The 18,185-nt window shown below is 46.4% G+C and overlaps 1 protein-coding gene across 1 annotated transcript in view; it reads right to left on the minus strand.

Annotated features, from left to right (window-relative positions):
• STEAP2 (STEAP2 metalloreductase) overlaps positions 1-18,185 on the minus strand; it is a 67,588-nt gene that overhangs the window by 3,980 nt on the left and 45,423 nt on the right. The window contains exons 2-4 of the mRNA XM_066585066.1: positions 17,318-17,837; positions 9,541-10,068; positions 4,757-4,921 (exon numbers count right to left, since the gene is read on the minus strand). Of these exons, the coding sequence (XP_066441163.1) occupies positions 4,757-4,921; positions 9,541-10,068; positions 17,318-17,806 (1,182 nt within the window). The 5' untranslated portion in view covers positions 17,807-17,837. The remainder of the gene's footprint in view (positions 1-4,756; positions 4,922-9,540; positions 10,069-17,317; positions 17,838-18,185) is intronic.

Raw genomic sequence — 18,185 nt, forward strand, 5'->3', positions numbered from 1 at the left:
TGGCAGAAACCCAAATCAGTGCATTCTATTCTCTGCGCATTGTGCGCGTAAATATGTCTATATGAAGGGGGCCAAAACTACAACAAGGCCGCAACGTGTGAAGCAAGCCTTCCAGTAGAGCTATCAGGCGGTGAGCCCCGCGCCGGTGGGTCCATCACATGACCAGCACAGCAGATTTTTAACCCCTGGAAGTAAACGGTAACATTTCCAATTCAATGACTGCAAGCAGAGATCCTGAGGAATTGATGCAGAACGAATATTAGAACTTTGTATAACGTTTCATTCCACAAAACCGAACGTACGATTTATTTGCTAAAACTGAACTAACTCTTAACCCCTTAGTGAGAGGAGATGAAACCAACTTTTTTTCTTTGTTTTATACACTGTTTTTTACTTTTACATGATCGCCGTTATCCATTGGATAACGCCGATCATGTGACTGAGAACTGCATATAGCGGCTCCCGGTGATATCTCCCTGCTCTTGCTACTCATACTAGTTTTTACATTTTCTGGGCCCTTCCGGCCTTCTGCATGTGTGCGTGACGTATGATGTCTGGTCCTGGAAGACCAGATCGCGGAGGACAGGAGTGAACATTCTCAGCTCCCCTCATGAATCCGATCCGTGAGGGTAGATGAAACTTTAACTTTTTTTTTTAACTTTGCATTCACTTTAATGCGATCGCCGTTATCCTTTGGATATCGGCGATCGCTTGATCAGGGGTCAGATATCCTGGCCCGCCATGACAGCTCCAGGGTGTCGGCTACCCTGTCACATCCACAGCCCCCGTGGCTTTATTCCCCAGATCATGTTTTTATGGCCCTGGGGATTAAAGCCCAGGCAGCCAGGATGTAAGAACACTGGGGGATTAAGGACCAAGCAATTCTCATAGTCCCATTACAAGAGCCATAACCCACTGACATACCCGTATGAGGGCCTGCTCTTTGTGGGACGGGTTGTACATTGTAATGGCGGCACTTTGGGGTCCATATAAGGTGTTGGAGAACTTTTAATACATTTTGTTTCAGGGGGAGATGGAAAAAAGTCCAGAAATTCCCCCGTTGTTTTCTTTTTAAGACGTTCACCATTCAGGGAAAAAATAACAATAATACTCTTGTCCGACTCGGGGCGATTACTTGTGATTCCAGCTTTATAAAGATTGTTCTTATTTTTTACTACTTTAGCAAAAAAAGCATTTTTTTTAAAGAAGAACAACTGAACTGCATCGCGGCATTCCAAGATGCAGGACATTTTTCCTCTTCCAGCAGCGGAGCTCCGCGGGGGCGTGTCTGCTGCAGCTTTTGTTGGTACCAGTTTGAGGTATCGGTGACTTTTTTATAGCTTTTTATTGCATTTTTGAGGGGAGGTAAACAAATTACAAACAGCAATTCCGCCATTACTTTTTTAAATGATTTTGTATGGCGTTCACCGTGTGCGATAATTAACGAAATATTTCATTGACACGGTCGTTATGAATGCGATAATACTGATTATGTGCTGCTTTTTATTTTTTGTATTCTATCCAATCAAAAAAGGTTTTTGTGAGGAAAAATGTGTATTGTCATCTTTCTTTTGAAAAAATTCAACTTTATTGACTTTTTTTTCATGGTATTTTTGACCCTTGGGCTTGAAGATGCAATCCTTGGATCACTAGGACAGTACACTGCATTACCTTTACAGTGCATTCTACTAAGTCTATGACAGCAGCCTATCAGACTCTGCCGGAGCTGAGGTCTAATAGGCTGAGTTACATGGTAAATATGATGGCCTTTGTCCGGCTTCCGGCTGCCATGCGAGCCTATTGGTACCTTGTGACCGCAGAGTGCTGATGGGTGACGGGAGCAGCCCCTCCCCCTGTCATCTGCTTACATGCTGTTGTTGCTATTAATTCTGACATGTAAGGGGTTAAACTGCAGGATCTGAGGTTTCTCTATTCCTAGCAGTTAAAGCCAGAGCCTGGCTGTCAGTTTTTTCTCCACACCGTGATGCAGCGGAAAAAAAAATCGTCCCTGAGTATGACTGAGTATGACTGAGTATGGCGTTCATATTTGTGCGCCGTGTGAAAGCGGCCCTAAAAATGCGTATGTGCAGGTTTAAAGCCCATTAGTGGCCACCGTAAAAAAGGTATCTTGGCAGTAACTAAGGGGTTAAGGAAGGAAGCGGAGACGTGAGGTGGATGCTACAGCAAACAGAACCCTTTCCAAGGTAAAGTTATGTGTTGATGGAGGAGTTAGAAAGCCGCAGGATTTGCATCTTATAAAGGCGCGACTAAATCACAAGGGCCCAGACTGCCGGAGCAACCGAACAGCACCCCAAGATCTCATTATGGGGGCTCTCTGGGTAACAGAGGCAGACCCTTTCCTCTCTCAAGCCATTTAAATGTGGTAGTCCATGACCACATCATCCAAGGGGGTCAGCGGCCGAGATCAGAGTTCTGTGCAGCTAACTCTGACATTACAGGGACACTGCAGCTATCTCCCCAGTATATATATATATATATATATATATATATATATATATATATATATATATATATATATATATATATATATGTCGGCTAGTTACCTTGCTTTCTAGCTGACACTCCCAGCATCCTTCTCCTCAGATGGTCATGTGATCTCAGGTCTGACCAGCTCAGATCTACTTGGGTAATGCCTTTAGTTTCTCCGTTAGTGTGCCATTAGATCGATCAACCACAGAAACTGCCTGGAGGGATATAGCCACTCCTACCACAGTTACTGATGATGATCTGTCACACAGGTATAATAGAGGAGGTCACAGCTCATCCTCCTGACTGTATACTTATGGTCTGTAGCTTATATACATAGTAACATAGTAACATAGTATGTAAGGCCGAATGAAGACATTGTCCATCTAGTCCAGCCTGTCTATCCTACTGTGTTGATCCAGAGGAAGGCAAAAAACCCCCAAGGCCAGAAGTCAATTAGCCCTTTTGGGGAAAAAATTCCTTCCCGACTCCCTAATGGCAATCAGACTGTTCCCTGGATCAACCCCTAATAGTTCCTACCTGCCTGTAAACCCGGATTGACACTTAACCTAAAATTTATATCCTGTAATATCCTTCTTCAGAAAGACATCAAGTCCCCTTTTAAACTCCTCTATGGATTTTGCCATCACCACTTCCTCCGGTAGAGAGTTCCACAGTCTAACTGCTCTTACAGTAAAGAACCCCTTTCTGTGTTGGTGATGAAACCTACTTTCCTCTAATCGTAGCGGATGTCCTCTTGTTACCGTCGCTGTCCTGGGTGTAAACAGATCACCCAGGACTGCGACGGTAACAAGAGGACATCCGCTACGATTAGAGGAAAGTAGGTTTCATCACCAACACAGAAAGGGGTGATTACAGAAGGTAATGATAAGTAAGCTGTTCCCCCAACAGGCAGAAATGGTATAGTCTCTAGCTAATGCTAGGGATTGATGTGAAAGTAAAAAAATCTCTTAGAAGCATCGGACTGCACAAAAGAGGCTGGAATACATAGAGACCTCCAAAGTGTGCCAGGCAATCAGGTGAGGGCGCAGGAATGGAAAATGAGTTTTCACTGGACTGGCCCTTTAATTTATATCAAAGTATGTGAAGAGGCTAACCCTTGTCTGCCACTGATGGTTTTGGCCTTCAAGATGCAGCAATCCTTTTTTATCCCCACTTTTTGAGCCATAACTGCTTCATCCTCCGTCAATGCAGCCGTACTAGGGCTTATTTTCTGTATTAGTTGTAGATTTTAGGGGACTCTTTGCCAGGTGCATATTAAGTATCCGAAAACTTATTTTTTTGAGCCCTGCGACCTCTCTGCATACATACCCTGATGCTCCAGGACGTACATGTATGTCCTGGAGCGGGAAGTGGTTAATTAAAGTATGCAGATTTGTTTTACGGACCTTCTGGTTCAGCATGCTCCATCCTGCTGCTGATCCCGCACGTATTGAAGTCAATGGAAGCTATCCAATCTATTGAATTCAATGAATGGCTGAGCACTGGCTGTGATTGGCTGAGAGATCAGCTAATCAGACACAGTCCTTTCAGGACGCGAGGATTTTTCAGAACACGGTCGGGGAGCCAAGCAACAAGACGCGCTGGAGCCCCGGCAGCGGCGGAGAGGTGAGTATATTTTTTCAGGGAAGGGCTTATATTTCACGCTGCGGCGCCGTCCCCATTAAAAGCAATGGGAGAAGATCGCGATCCTCTTCCACAGATGTCACAGCTGTGGAAGAGGATTCCTCAGGGAAGCCCTAGGAAAGCCCCCTAGCTCCGCCCCCTATCTCTCAAAATGGAGAAATATGTAAAAGATCCCCTGTAGCTCCGCCCCTCTCTCTCTCCTCACTATGGGGGATTCCAAAGCTCTTTCGCAATCTTCTCCCATGGATCTCAATGGGGTTAGCTCTGCTGCTGCTTGAAAACAATGGCCGATATTGCAGATTGTTTTTATCGCAACTTGGAGTGAATGAAAACGTTGCAAATCAGAATGAAAGCATTAAAAGTCATTGGATTCGCAATCATGCGTTTTTACTCACCATCGCCAGTGAGGAAAAGCCCTAAGTGGTACCAATAGATACGACTGGTATAAGCCCCAAACAGCCCGAAAAAACTGTGGCGGTCCGAAGATGCGACAGAAGATACTTCATATTAGAAGTAGTAAAATGAATTGAACTGTGAATGCCGTGGAGACAAGACCCTCCAAAATGGCGCAATTGTATTCTCATGACCCACATTTTAAGGTTCCTGCGTTCGATTTCAGTACCTGAATGAAGCTGAACTCCCGCCAGTTTAAGGCACTATTGACGGACGGGATGGAGGTGACGGCCAGCAAGGAGAGGAGTCCGAGGCTCATGATACCAAAGGAGATGTACATCTCCACCCGCCACACCTCTTCTTCATTCCAGGAGTTCCCCACGTTACCATGGACCTGCGAATGGGGTGAGAAACACACGATTATGAGAGTAATCAGCATGGATGTATCTATGTAGATCGTAACACATGTATGACAGGGATCCACAGGTGGTGCCCACAGCCTGCCGTGTGATTCTAATAGGGACTGGAGAGGGTACAGCTTCTCCTTAGGGAGATCACCTAGGAGACTTATAAGGCCATGCATGCTCCTCTGGGAAATGTATGCAAATAGGAAGATGGTACAATGTTTCTACAGCGCCACCTATTGGAAGGTAACATTCCTGCAAGTCGATGCCTCCAGAAGGATCCGTGTACAGTAGGCTGCTGGCTGGCTGGGTGATAGCAGCATGCAACGCCTCCTCGCACCACTAGTTGCTCTCCCTACAGAGAAACGTTACCTCTCTTGACCCACATGATGGGCCTCTCACCCCACCAACCAGCAACCTACTGTACACCGATGAGGGGCAAAACCCAGAAGGTCTGTCTGTACGCCAGAGGCGTAACTTGAAGCTTCTGGGCCCCGATGCAAAACTTGTACCAGGCCCCCAACTATAATGCTTTACTCATAGTACTGGGTTCCCTATATGGCAAAGAGAGGCCTTATGGGCCCCCTAAGGCTCCTGGGCCCGGGTGCAACCGCATCCCCTGCATCCTCTATAGTTACGCCCCTGCCGTACGCGGCTATCTTTATCTCCTGCAGAAGAGTTCAGCTTTGGTTTATATTCCTGATCATTGTTACAAGGCTTGTTTAAAAAGTCTGCAGTAATGCTGCCTTCCAATAGGTGGCGCTGCAGAGGTATTGTACCATCTTCCCATTCATAAAGCTTGTGGCGTGCAGCATCTTATACTGTATTATGGAGGCACATAGAGTACCTAGGAGCCAGGGATGCAGACCTGTAGGCGCTCCGTGCGCTCCGCTATGAGGCTTGTGCAGCTGTATCTTCCTTGAAAACCCCTATGATTGCATCCAAAGGGGCATGCGGCTAACCAACAGCGTCTCCGGTCATGTCAATCCTTGTTTATGACCTACGGCATGGATTCCCATTGGACACACAGTACTTGGGATACCAGAACAGTACGGACCGTGAAGCAGTTTGAGCGGCAGCGATGCTTTTCCTGAACAATCTCTCATTCCTGACGCCTTCTAATGTTAAGAACGCCTCCCTCCGCCGAAATCGCAAGTTCGTGCGTTGCTATAAATCGGAGGCTCCACAGGGAAACATGAGAAGAAAAAAAATCGCAAAACGCAGAAAGATAAAACATTTTCAAATCTTGCAACATCGCAGGAAACATCGCAGGAAACATCGCAGGAAACATCGCAGATGGGAATGAAGCCATCGAAGATCACTGGTGCATAATTCTGCGTTTTCGCTCACTCTCGCATCGCTCAAAAACCGCGCTATTTTCTCAGCAGTGTGAAGGCATCCTAAGGGGTGTTAAAGAGTTACTGCACTTTTGTGAAACTTTTGAAATGTCAGAGAGACATGTCAAAAGTTTTGACCAATGGGGTCTGGGTGCTGAGACCCCCGCTGATCACTAGAACGAGGGGGCTGCAGCTCACCCCAGCACTGTGCCCCTTGGATGGCACCTGAATAAGCCTTTTATACATCTCTGTGAGGCGTCTTCAGCTGCCGGGAGGAGTCTGCAAGTAACAAAGAAAGCAGAGGGGCTCAGTGTTGGGGTGAGCGCTGCAGCCCCCTCTAGTGATTCAGCAGCCGGACCCCCACTGATCAAACCTTTGACCTATTGCTCTGAGATGTCAGGAGTTTCACAGAGGTTCAGTTACTGTTCAGCATGAGCCCCGGGGCCGACGTACGTGAATGCAGTCCGGGTTTACATTTCCTTATGTATTGTACCTGCGCTTGACGTAGATCCCAGCAGGAGGAGGAAGAACCTGAGGGAAGATCTTACTTCTCCCACCTGTTGGGATCCTTTCCAATCCCTGAAGAACAAACACCGGGTGTCGCAGCTCATGTTGTGTCAGGGCAAACACCGAGGCAGCGTCACTGTGCTGCAGATGCGTTCGGCTGTCACACTGAAGTAGTTCAGCACACAGTCTGCTCTGCCGCAGGACGGACCTACTTCCTGCTCTGCCTGGATTCCACTCAACTTCCTCTTGCTGCCTGCTCACACCCGCAGCTCCCCTAGGAAAGGTGCCAGTTACAGTCTTGGGATGTGCCTGGTTCTTGCTGCTAGTTTGTGGTTTTTATTGTCCTCTGTTATCTACCAGCTCACTTTAGTCCCCCAGCACTGGTCATCAGCCAGTCACTACTCCACTGACACATCTTGGCAGGATCGCCCTTTTTGAGGCAGGTGCTCTGCTGTCTGGTGGAGTGGACAGTGCTGTGACAAGCAGTAAACCATCATACCAGAATCATCCAAGGATGTTTAACAACCGGCTCATCTGAAGGGTCACCCTGACTCTTGGAAGTAGTTCTGTACAATGCCAGAAACCTCCCAAGATGTAGCACAAGCAATATGGTATGCAGTTGGAGAAGTTGAAGTTTTGACTTTCTTCAAGCAAAGTCCCACCTCCAGCGCTCCGGCCGCAGCGGCGCGACACACCGGTTTTTCAAAATCCAAAGTGCATCTGATTCTGATGAGGAGCGACCTGTTCGGTATCAGCAGCTTTATCTAGAGATGCAGAGCATCGCACTGTTTACTGTGATTGGCTGTTAGAAAAGGTGAAACCGGATCCGGATTTTACAACCTTCATCATATGGACTGATGAGTCCGAATTCAACTGAGGTGGGGAATTCAACATGTTTGGGCAAGAGGGAACCCACGGGCCATTAGGGCATCTCACAACCAACATTAACCCCTTCAGGTCCAGAGGCTTTACATTTTTCCATGGACATAACCTCATGGTGGCTTCTTTTTGTAAGATGAGTTGTATTTTTTAATAGTACCATTCAATGTACAAATTCAAGTTTTTGAAATTATAAAAAATTTAACTGTTCAATTTTTGTTTTTGAGGGGGTTCATTTTTAAGGTGTTCAAAGTGTCGTAAAAATGAGGTATGAACTTCGTTCTATAAGTCAGCACGATTATGACGATACTACATTCATATAGTTTGTTTTAATGTTCTTCTGTTCTTAAAACATAAATGACATTTTTTCTTTCATTTGTTCATTCCACAAAAACGCCAAGCTGAGGCGCCTACAATTATACATGCGCTCATGTGAACGAGCCCTAAACCTTTTTTTTTTTAACTTTTATTTTGTACCCACAGGGAACTTGTATTTGCAATTATGTGATTGCTGATATTATATACTGCAATACCTCAGTATTGCAGTATGTGGTGAGTTTTAATGTTGCCTATGCGTGTCAGACCTGGGAGCCTTCAGTAGGCTCCGAGCTGTCATAACTATGTTTAGATGTGCAGTCAATTTTGACCGCAGCATTGAAACAGTTAACTGCCATGATCAGAGCTAACCCTGATCATGGCAGTTACTAGCGGCTGTCAGTTGTCAGAAACAGCCGACAGCCACCGGGAATGAAGCAGGCTCACCCCCTGAGCCCATTCCATACACAATTTGTGACCGACTGTCGTAAACTTACATTAGATGGTCATGAAGTGGTCTGATCAGGTACGTTCGGCCAGAAGATAATCCTTACAAGTCCTTTATGAGGAAAAGCTCAACGGTGAATGATATCCGCAGCTTATGCTGTGGCAAAGAATAATCGACACAGTTGTACGACTGATGCTAGACGAATTACTGCTGGCCGCCAATACATCCTTCTCGCACAGCTTTGCATTGCAGCAGAATGAGGACACGTTGAGAAGTGTTGACCTAAACCAGTGGTCCCCCACCTTTTTTGCACCAGGCACCAGCTTCAAGCACGACCATTTTTCCATGGCTCGGCAGGGCGGGGTGGGGTAGGGGCGGGGCTCTGGTCATATGGGGGTGGTGTTTCAGTAGCTTTAGTAGTAATGCTATTACCAGTACTACTGGGGCCGATATAGGGGACGCTATTACTAATAGTATCCCCTATATCATCCCCAGTAGTAAGTGACATCCCACAGCGGCCTCCAGCAGTGACAGTGCCCCCCTAAAACCCATATACTTACCCCTTCCACCTCGTGGAAGCACCGCTGCTCCTCTGTCCGGCGCACCTCTAGCAGCGCTGATCCCGGTGCACGCTGTGATGTCAGTGTGCTGCCGGACGCCTCAGCCCCTGCTCTTGTAGAACCAAGTAGGAGACGTCAGGGGAGGAGGATCTCGGCTGTACACTGACGTTACAGTGTGCGCTGGGATGACCGCTGCTTAGTAAATATCGTCAAGGGATCCGCGGCCCCTGCCAGTATTCGCTACTAACATGGTGAGCATCCGACAGCGGCGCCGCGAACCAGCAGAAAACCCCAACGGCCCGGTCCTGGTCTGCAAACCAGTAGTTGGGGACCCCTGACCTAAACTATTTGCTCTTCTTGCAGTTACAAGTAAAGCCATATTTTTCGCCTCAGTTAGTCTTCACTCGGTCTTCCATACGTATAGTTTCTTAGCATTACACATCAGCAATGCGGTGAAGTCGGCTCACTATTTGTCCTGTCACAACATTAACTAGGATACCCTGTATATCCTTGGTGGAGATGAGCCCTCACGTGGGTGCAGATGACTGGCACTGCCACCTTACCTGTTGATAAGCGGCATTGAGATAGGAGTAGCGTTCCGACCTCCTCATGGGCAAACACATGCTGTAGACGACATGTACGACTGCAAAGAAAAAGCTGAGGAGACCCAGCTGCTTCCTGCACTGAAGCCAGTTCTCCAGCCAGGGGGGGAAGCGCCTATACTTTGTGCCATAATATAGCTGGTGAGCCGCTGCCAGGAGTCCGGCTAAATACACCAAGGACAGCAGAGTGATGGCAACAACTGGCAAAGTCTTGTTGACAATCTCGATGGGGATCTTGTAGAAGTCGCTCTGCTGGTTTTTAAAGTATGGATGAATAATGTCTCGAACAAAAGAATAGATGAAGAAGAAGGTGGCGAGGCTGATGGCGATCACCACGGGGCCCTTCCACGGAGTGAAGAGGCGCAGAGGCAGGTTCTCTATCTCCCTGGATGACGATAACGTCCCCATGTCAATTGGAATGAAGTTCATCTGACGAGCGAGTTCGATAACGTGATGCCGGGCCTGGACGTTATTGCTGCAAATGTAGACCTGCAAGGACAGAAGGTTAAAGCATTAGTCCACAGGGTTCACGGAAAGACTGCGCCGCTCGGCACGGCATATAAAGGGGGTTTGCAGGACGCCCGTGGTCAGTTTTCATGAGCAACTTCTCTTTGAGATGGACACACACAAAGAAAAGGGTTGATTCACACATGGAATCTTCTTTGCTCAGACCGATAGTCTGAATTTGAAAAATTGCTGAATGTCCTATTTTTGTATGATTCCTGTTCAAAAATTGCCCAATATTTTGGCACTAAAAAAACAAAAAAACTCACTCCCACGCCATACAAGTTGCATGTAAGTTGGGTTGTTGATTCGGGGATTATTCTGGCTGCCAGATGGGAGTCGAGAAGGAATATTATTCCCTTAAATGGGGAAAATTGGCTTCTACCTCATTGGAGTTTTTTGCTTTCCTCCGGATCAACAGGCTGAACTGGAGGGACATGTGTTGTTTTTGGATGTTCCCTCGCATCGACCATTGTGTTCAATGGGAGCAGCAAAACATTGCACGGCGTGTGAGGTTTTCCATTGAAAACAATAGGAAACCCTCCGTGATCCCCTGCCGCAGCGAAGGATCGTTACTTCCCTGAAGTGATACAAGGCATTTTTGATATAAAAGCACCTTGCATCCGCGGGGACATCATACGTTGGCGAGAGTGATACCAGGCCGAGTTTCACAGCCCGATATCGCACTAACCTGTGTGACTAGCCTTAAAAACACATTTTTATGGGGTTAAAAACTTGTAAAACAAAGAAATAATGTACACTCAACTACTTCGAGGCCTGTGAGTGGCTGACGGGTCACATGCACAATGTATGTCATGTGACTGCTTACTCCTTCCGGGTTCTGAGCAGCGCTGGATGGAGAGCCACTGGAGCTGTTGAATATACATTTTTAATTTATTTTCACCATTTTACCAATTTTTTTGTTTCAATAGTCTTTATTAAAGTTTTTTCAACTTTTACAGAACAAAATCTAACAGGTTAAATCAGGAGGACATGAAGTGCGGAGTGAAGGACATAAGTCCTACGTTGGACATTTCTGGAAATGTAAAGATGGAAAAAAGACCAAATAGACTAATAAAAGGAAACACAGCACCTAGAAGACTAATTACCGGTAAAGTTCAGATATTGCCGGTAAAGCTCCCAATAGTTCTTGTGGTTTCACATATCTAACGATGTAATTACAGCGGGAGAATAGATTCCGTCTTCTATACCTTGGCTACAATTTGTCCAAGAAGGCCTAATGGCGTGACGTGTCCGCGGTGACTTTGTGTTGCCTGCAGCGTTCTTTCTCATGTTTGTGTCCGGTTGATATTTGGGATATCGGCACTCAGTGTCTCAATATGGTAAATAGGATGTAGCAAATATTCTGCTGCCTAACATTCTGTATTTATATGGGATTGCATGAAAGCCCAAATTCAGTAATTCTATTGATGGGGATTTCCGAATCACGTGACCAACCAGCCATAACAGTAAATGAAGTACAACTTCCCACCATTGTTGGGTAACTCCATAACTCATGTAGCAAGGCTCCTCTATAGTCTCTCCAACAACCATCCGAGCCGTTAGAATACAGGATGGGTATATAACACCATCTCATAGTAATCGGCGCTCGGGTTACATTTAGGTGCTTTGTGTGTTTAACATAATCGCCTGTTTACATTGTTTCTCCTTAAGTTTTTGGTTTAAGCTAATTTCCCGTTTTCTGACCGATCGTGAAGTAATCTATATGTATCTTTTATCTTGAATATCGGTGTAGTTCCTTCAGTAAGGTAGGTTTGTGCTATTTGTAGACGTTTGTAAGTGTCCCCTGAATTTAGGGAGTGTTTAGATCGGAGTTGTTCAAATGGGACGAGGGATTGGCCTTGCAGCATATATACAAGGTTGGATATACCCCGTGAAAGCCAATGCAATGCATTCAAGTGGGCGAGGACCTGTTGAAATAATTCGAGAAAAATATTGTCCTTCGGAAAAGTATTCTGGGGTTTCACCAATTTGTGAAATGTTTGCCATATTTTTAAGGATATTTGGGTCAATGGAGAAAGGGATGCGGGGTAGGTAGGTTCCGTATTGCGAGGACTAGTACAGCTTCGATAGACATAGGGCAAGCTAGGTGTTGCTCAATGTGGATCCAGTGTTTTTGGAGTTCAGAGCGCCCCCTGGGAGCGAGTTACGAGGAATGTGTAGCTATACGGTGATCTTGGATATCGGGAGGTCCTCCTACCCATCTAGTAAGGATTCTTGTAGCCACCCGAGGTTTCTGCCGTGTCCACATAATATTATTTTATGTGTTTCACAGAATAAACATTGTGGAGGTTCTATCGGGAGACGATGTAATATGTATAATAGTGGGCCTCCAGGGCCTCTAAGGGCTTCCAGGGATAGTATACTTATTACCGGGCCGTCTGACATCTACCCGTTTGTTAAAACTTTCACTGAGGGGTTGGGGTATAGCGAGTCTACAGCTTTAAGGAAATGATTAGAGATGAGCGAACGTACTCGGATAGGCACTACTCGTCCGAGTAATGTGCCTTATCCGAGTACCGCTGTACTTGTGCTGAAAGATTTCGGGACGCGCTGCGGAGCGGGGAGCTGCAGGGGAGAGCGGGGAGGAACGGAGGGGAGATCTTTCTCTCCTTCTCTCCCGCCCGCTCTGCCCCGCTCCCCGCTGCGACTCACCTGTCAGCAGCGGAGCGCCCCGAATCTTTCAGCACGAGTAGAGCGGTACTCGGATAAGGCACATTACCCGGACGAGTAGTGCCTATCCGAGTACGTTCGCTCATCTCTAGAAATGATCCCCCAAATCCATTTTTATTAAAACTGTTGAATCATATGTCCAATTTATACGATTAAACTCTTTCTCTACATCTAAAGCAAGAAGGACGGCGGGAGTTTCCGTCGACTGGATGTAATGCCCAAGAGTTAAGACAAGTGTGATATTATCCGGACCTTGTTGGTCTTTCACAAAACCCACTTGATCCTCTTGAATCAGAATTGGTAATTAGGTGCTCGTCTCAATGCTAATAATGTTTAATATCGCTGTTTAATAATGAGATAGGACAAAAATTTGGGGGAGCGCCGCTTGTTTCCCCGGTTTAGGGAGGGAGACTATTAATGCCTGTTGGTTCTCTTTGGGACAGGAACTTGTTGTCATTGCTAATCGGAATGTTTTGCACATAAATGGGGATAAGATTTCTCGGAATGTCTTATAGAAAGGATTCGTAAGTCCCTCTGGGCCCGGGGAATTACCAGCTGGCAGGGAGGTGATATGTTTGAGTATTTCCAGAATGGTAATTGGGACATCAAGTCATTCTTTTTGGTTTTCAGAGTAGGTAGCTCGATGTTTTGTCGGACCCGTTGTGATTTACCCGGAAACGTAAATGGATCATCTTGGTATCCATGATATCAAATGATAAAGTGCAGAGTAACAATCTGTAAGACTATTTGCTTTCATCTTCGTGGGTTCGTAAGCATTAATAAGATGTAATATGGTGGGTTGTAAGGCGAGAAGCCAAACGTTCCCTTGACTGGTTGTTTTGCGAATAGTACTGAGCTTTAATATGTTTGTCGTTTTCCTTCATAGTTTTGGGGTAGATATCGTTGGAGTTTATGTCTGGATTGTAAAAGTTCTTCTACTTGTTGAGGAGTTTGATTTAGTTTGTGCTGTGTGTCAAGAAACGTCATTTTACCAAGTAACTTATTCCAGGATTTGGTCCTTTCTTCTTTCATGTAACGACCTATTCGGATAAAGGAGCCCCTCTGGTAAGCTTTATGAGTATCCCACAAAGTAAGAATTTAAAGCAGAGGAATCGTTTATAGCAAAATATTCCTTTAAATCTCTGTTCCATATCAGTTTTATGTCTCAATTGTGATAACAAAAAGTCATTACTCGGCCAAATGTATGTTGGTGCTTGATTATGATCTTCTGTTGTGGTCAAGGATATTGCGGCATGATCAGACCAAGTGATCGGCTCTACTGTTGATTTGCATATTTCCCAGAGGAGCATGCATGGCCTTGTAAGGCCCAATGTCCAAGGGCAGATTTGATTTGTGGAACCCGCGTAGGAAATCTGCACGTCTTGTTGCCCATAGAGATGCATTAAACAATTTAGGCTAGGGTCACACAGGGCGGATTTGCCGCGGATTGCCGTTGCATATCCGCACTGTGGCAAAACCGCTGCGTTTGCAGTGCAATGTAGATCCTGCAGGACGGCTTCCATTGAAGTCAATGGAAGCCGTCCGATCCACCGCACACCCGCAGCTGTCATTGTGGACGTGCCGCGAATCTGCGGAAAAGCTGGAGATTGAAAAAAATAAATTAATTGCATTGAACATGCGTCGGGCACGTCACCGGCGCGTCTAGACGCATCCACTGTGCTGAAGAAAAGAAGATCCGGACGACATGGAGGAGACCCGCGCTGGAGCTGGACAGGTAAGAAAAGCATTTTCCTGTCCATGTCTGCGGGCACGGCTGCATTCTGTAGCGGAAGTGGAGATGAGGCCTAAGTCTCCTCACTCACCTGCTAGGTGTCTCCTTAAGAAGAGATGATACCCTTTCCGACCCATAACCTCTCTCGGCACATGTTCTGGCAGGCGTTGCGGGCGGGAAGCCTCTGCGTCCAGTCAATGACCTGCGAGATGTACTCCGGTAGCGGTGGTTTCAGTACGGTTTGTAGGTATTGCATCAGCTCTGAGGGGGACAATATCTCAGTAATCCCCCTGACATTGATATTGTTGCGGCGCGATCCGTCTTCCAAGTCCGCCGCTGTGCTGCGAATACATTCAATATCGGACTCCAGTGTACCGTGTGCCGCTATGGGGTTGTTGTGTGAGGATGCAGATTCCGCCATTTAGTCTCCATATGTGTCATTCTCTGCTATGGCGGGTTTAGAGGTCGGACAAGATGAGCAAAACTGTCTTGAAGAGCAATCTGCAATGTTTTAGCATTCTTTTCAGAGCTGTCTGTATCCGACGTGCCATGAACTGGTAGAACATCAAAGATACTTGCTACGGCCAGTAAGAACGTCTTAGTTTTTGGTCCCTCACCCCCCCCCCCCTCTGGTTGCCCCACCAGATCTATTTCCTGTCTCTGTTCACCGGGCCGTCCGATGGGGACGGCTCTTCTTCACTTCTCTTCTCTGACCCCTTTGCTGTTTCGCAGGGCATTCCTTCACTTTTCCGAGCGGACGAGCCACACCCCGTGCAGAAACGATACTAGTAGATGGTTCGGAGCGGTGCTGCCGCTTCATTGCCTCGGTGGTCGAGCGTTCAGTTACCGACCGTTCGTGCAAAAGCTCCACCGATCCAATTCCAGGGAGAACCGCTCCGAACTTCCGGCTGCACCATATTGGTCTCCTAAATCGCGAGAATCCGAATGATAATCATTTCGTGTAAAAGCACCTTAATTCGCGATTTCCATGCCCAGCAATTCTCATTTTTGCAGGAATTGTGAGATCACGCCGGAGGCAGATGAGTGGAGCTGCCACATTCATCACATGTACAGAGCAGTGAGCGCCGCAAAATCACCGCGAACCGCTGCTTACCGCGTGGAAAAAGTAACAACTTAATTCTATTCTACGGGTCGTTACACCTACAGCGGTGCCACCAACACATAAAGTACTAGCTCGTTACCCGCCACTGCGTCCGTAAAAGGTTGATATAGTGAAAGTATGTAGCTGCCACATGCCAGCGGAGGTGCGCCCGCGCATTACCAAATAACTCTGTCGTGTCGCTCCCTAGAGAACTCTATACATTTTGGGGATAAAGCGCAGCCGATGTCCTTCCTCACGATGCAGCTATCTGCCTGGCAAATTTCATCACAATCGCTTCAGCAGGTTAGCCGCGAAAAGGTACCGAACAGACGGAGTTACTGCCGCATTTATAACATTAGTATGGAGAACAATTAATGAAGATTTTTGTTTTTGTTGTTTTTCTAATTATTTTTTGTCCTTCATGATCCTAAAGTTTTTCATTCAGCAAAGCTGTCTCCCATAAAAAGTCCTTGTTGTATATAGCAACCAATCACAGCGCAGCTTTCGTTTCTCAAGCTGCTGAGTTAAACTAAAAGCTGCATAATGATTGGTTGCTACGGTAACAAGGACGTCTCACTGTTAGACAGTTCTGCTAAATAAAACACAAGACAATATGGCCGCCAACGAAGACAGGGGAACGTTTTGTGTCCTTGATTTTCACATCTACTAGTCTGTTGTCAGTGTGTAACATCAAAGTTTGATGACGCTCCGCCCCCAGCGACCGCACGATACGTGAGTGGCACTCCGATTTTAAGGAAAAAGTTTTATCTGTAAGCAAAAATCGCTGTGACGTTCTTTCTGCGAAAGTCTGAAAATTCAGATGGAAAGTGATAAAGCCGCCTTCCGGGCAACAAATGTAATGTCAGAATGTGGGGGAGGGGAACCCACCGGTCTACGTGGAGCGTATGGGAGACTTCCCCCCGGTGAATGTGTTCTACGCTATAACCTGCAGGTAAGTGTGCGGCCCCTTCTATTTCTATGAGGAATCCATTCCGGGGATTTCATACCTGGACGCTACAGATATGGCTTCTGTCATGGCCGGAACAGGAAATCCCAGGTTTCATCTATCGCCATGATGGGCCACAACCCCCCCATTGTCACAATCAAGTCAGAACTCAGCTCAATAGGCGACTACCAAAGAGATGCGGTGGTGATGATAGTGAACTTCTTCCTTGGCCTCTACGTTCTTCAGACCTTACGCCTTGTGATGGGTGTCAAAGTCTATGTGCCCCCCTTACCACCCACCATAAGAAGTCATTGTATCAGTGTGATACGCTAGAACGAATATGGCACGAACTTGACTCCAGGTGTGTCCGGTAACATAGGGGCCACACTGACACCTCTGATGGGGAAAACATTTTTGAAGTTGTGCAACAAAACTTTTTGAGTTTCTGTTTCCACTGATATCAAATTTCTGTATCTGAGTGTCATTAAAAGCAGGTTATGAGGGTTTCAAATTAGGAAGATCATTTGTAATCACCCTGTACATTATTACCTGTCAGGATTACATGGCCTGTCCTAATAGGCAACTCACGGCAAACCTGGGGCCTTTGTCAGACCTCCAGCTGCCATGGTAACCTATTGGCACAGATGGGCAGACATCGGTCACTCTTCGATGACACAGGTAAAGACGTCACCACAGCTATGAAAGCATCAACAAGGTCATAAATATGCCTGACACTGCAGTAAGGAGGTGTAGCACTTACTTGGCTGCTGGCATCTTTCGGGCCTAGCTGCAGTGCCCACGCTGAGACCACATTGAATCCTTTCACCACATAACAGTCTGGGAACAGCGAAGACAAATACTCAGCGTTGGATTCTGGATATTGATCTACTCTCATGTTATTGCTGACGTCCACCAGGATCTTCCCAGCTAGCAGATGCTTCAGGTCCCACAAGGAAGAATAATGTTCTCTGTGTATTGCTACAAATATAATGCTTGCTTTCAGGATGGCATCTTCATGGTGAGTCACGTCCACCACGTGTGGGAAGAAGTCGGCAGCGCATTTGGGTTCTCGGCTGCCGATAACCACGTGATAGCCACATCTTATCAGCCGTATGGTCAATGATTTAGCGAAGTCCCCGCTTCCGAGTATCCCTACGGTGGTTTTGTCTTCTTTTATGCCATTTGTTCCATTGGGCAAGAAAGTTTCGTGTGCGTTCTTGGGACTTCCAATCATGGTGATGGATTCCATTGCTCAGAAGGTGCCTCCAATGGGTTCAAAACTGAAAAAGCAAAAACATCTCTCAAATATAAAATCTGACGATAGACAACCAACACAAAAGTCTATTTCACATGGGAGAACCAATACTGGCTAGCTATATAGACACAACGCTATTGCAGACAAGATCGTCCCTGTTGTCCATACGGCTATTATCAAATGCACATAAATAGAGCAATTAAGAAAATGACATTATAGTAGGGAACTGTTTCATATTGCAATTCCCTAATAGAGAATATTAGCCCACTAATAGAAAAAGCCTGAGTCCACCTCCCCCCGCCAACTCAGAGAGAAAGCCTGTGAGTCCACCTCCCCTTGCCAACTCACAGAGAAAGCCTGTGAGTCCTTCTTC

The sequence above is a fragment of the Eleutherodactylus coqui genome, chromosome 12 (genome assembly GCF_035609145.1).
Source record: "Eleutherodactylus coqui strain aEleCoq1 chromosome 12, aEleCoq1.hap1, whole genome shotgun sequence".
Classification (NCBI taxonomy): domain Eukaryota; kingdom Metazoa; phylum Chordata; class Amphibia; order Anura; family Eleutherodactylidae; genus Eleutherodactylus; species Eleutherodactylus coqui.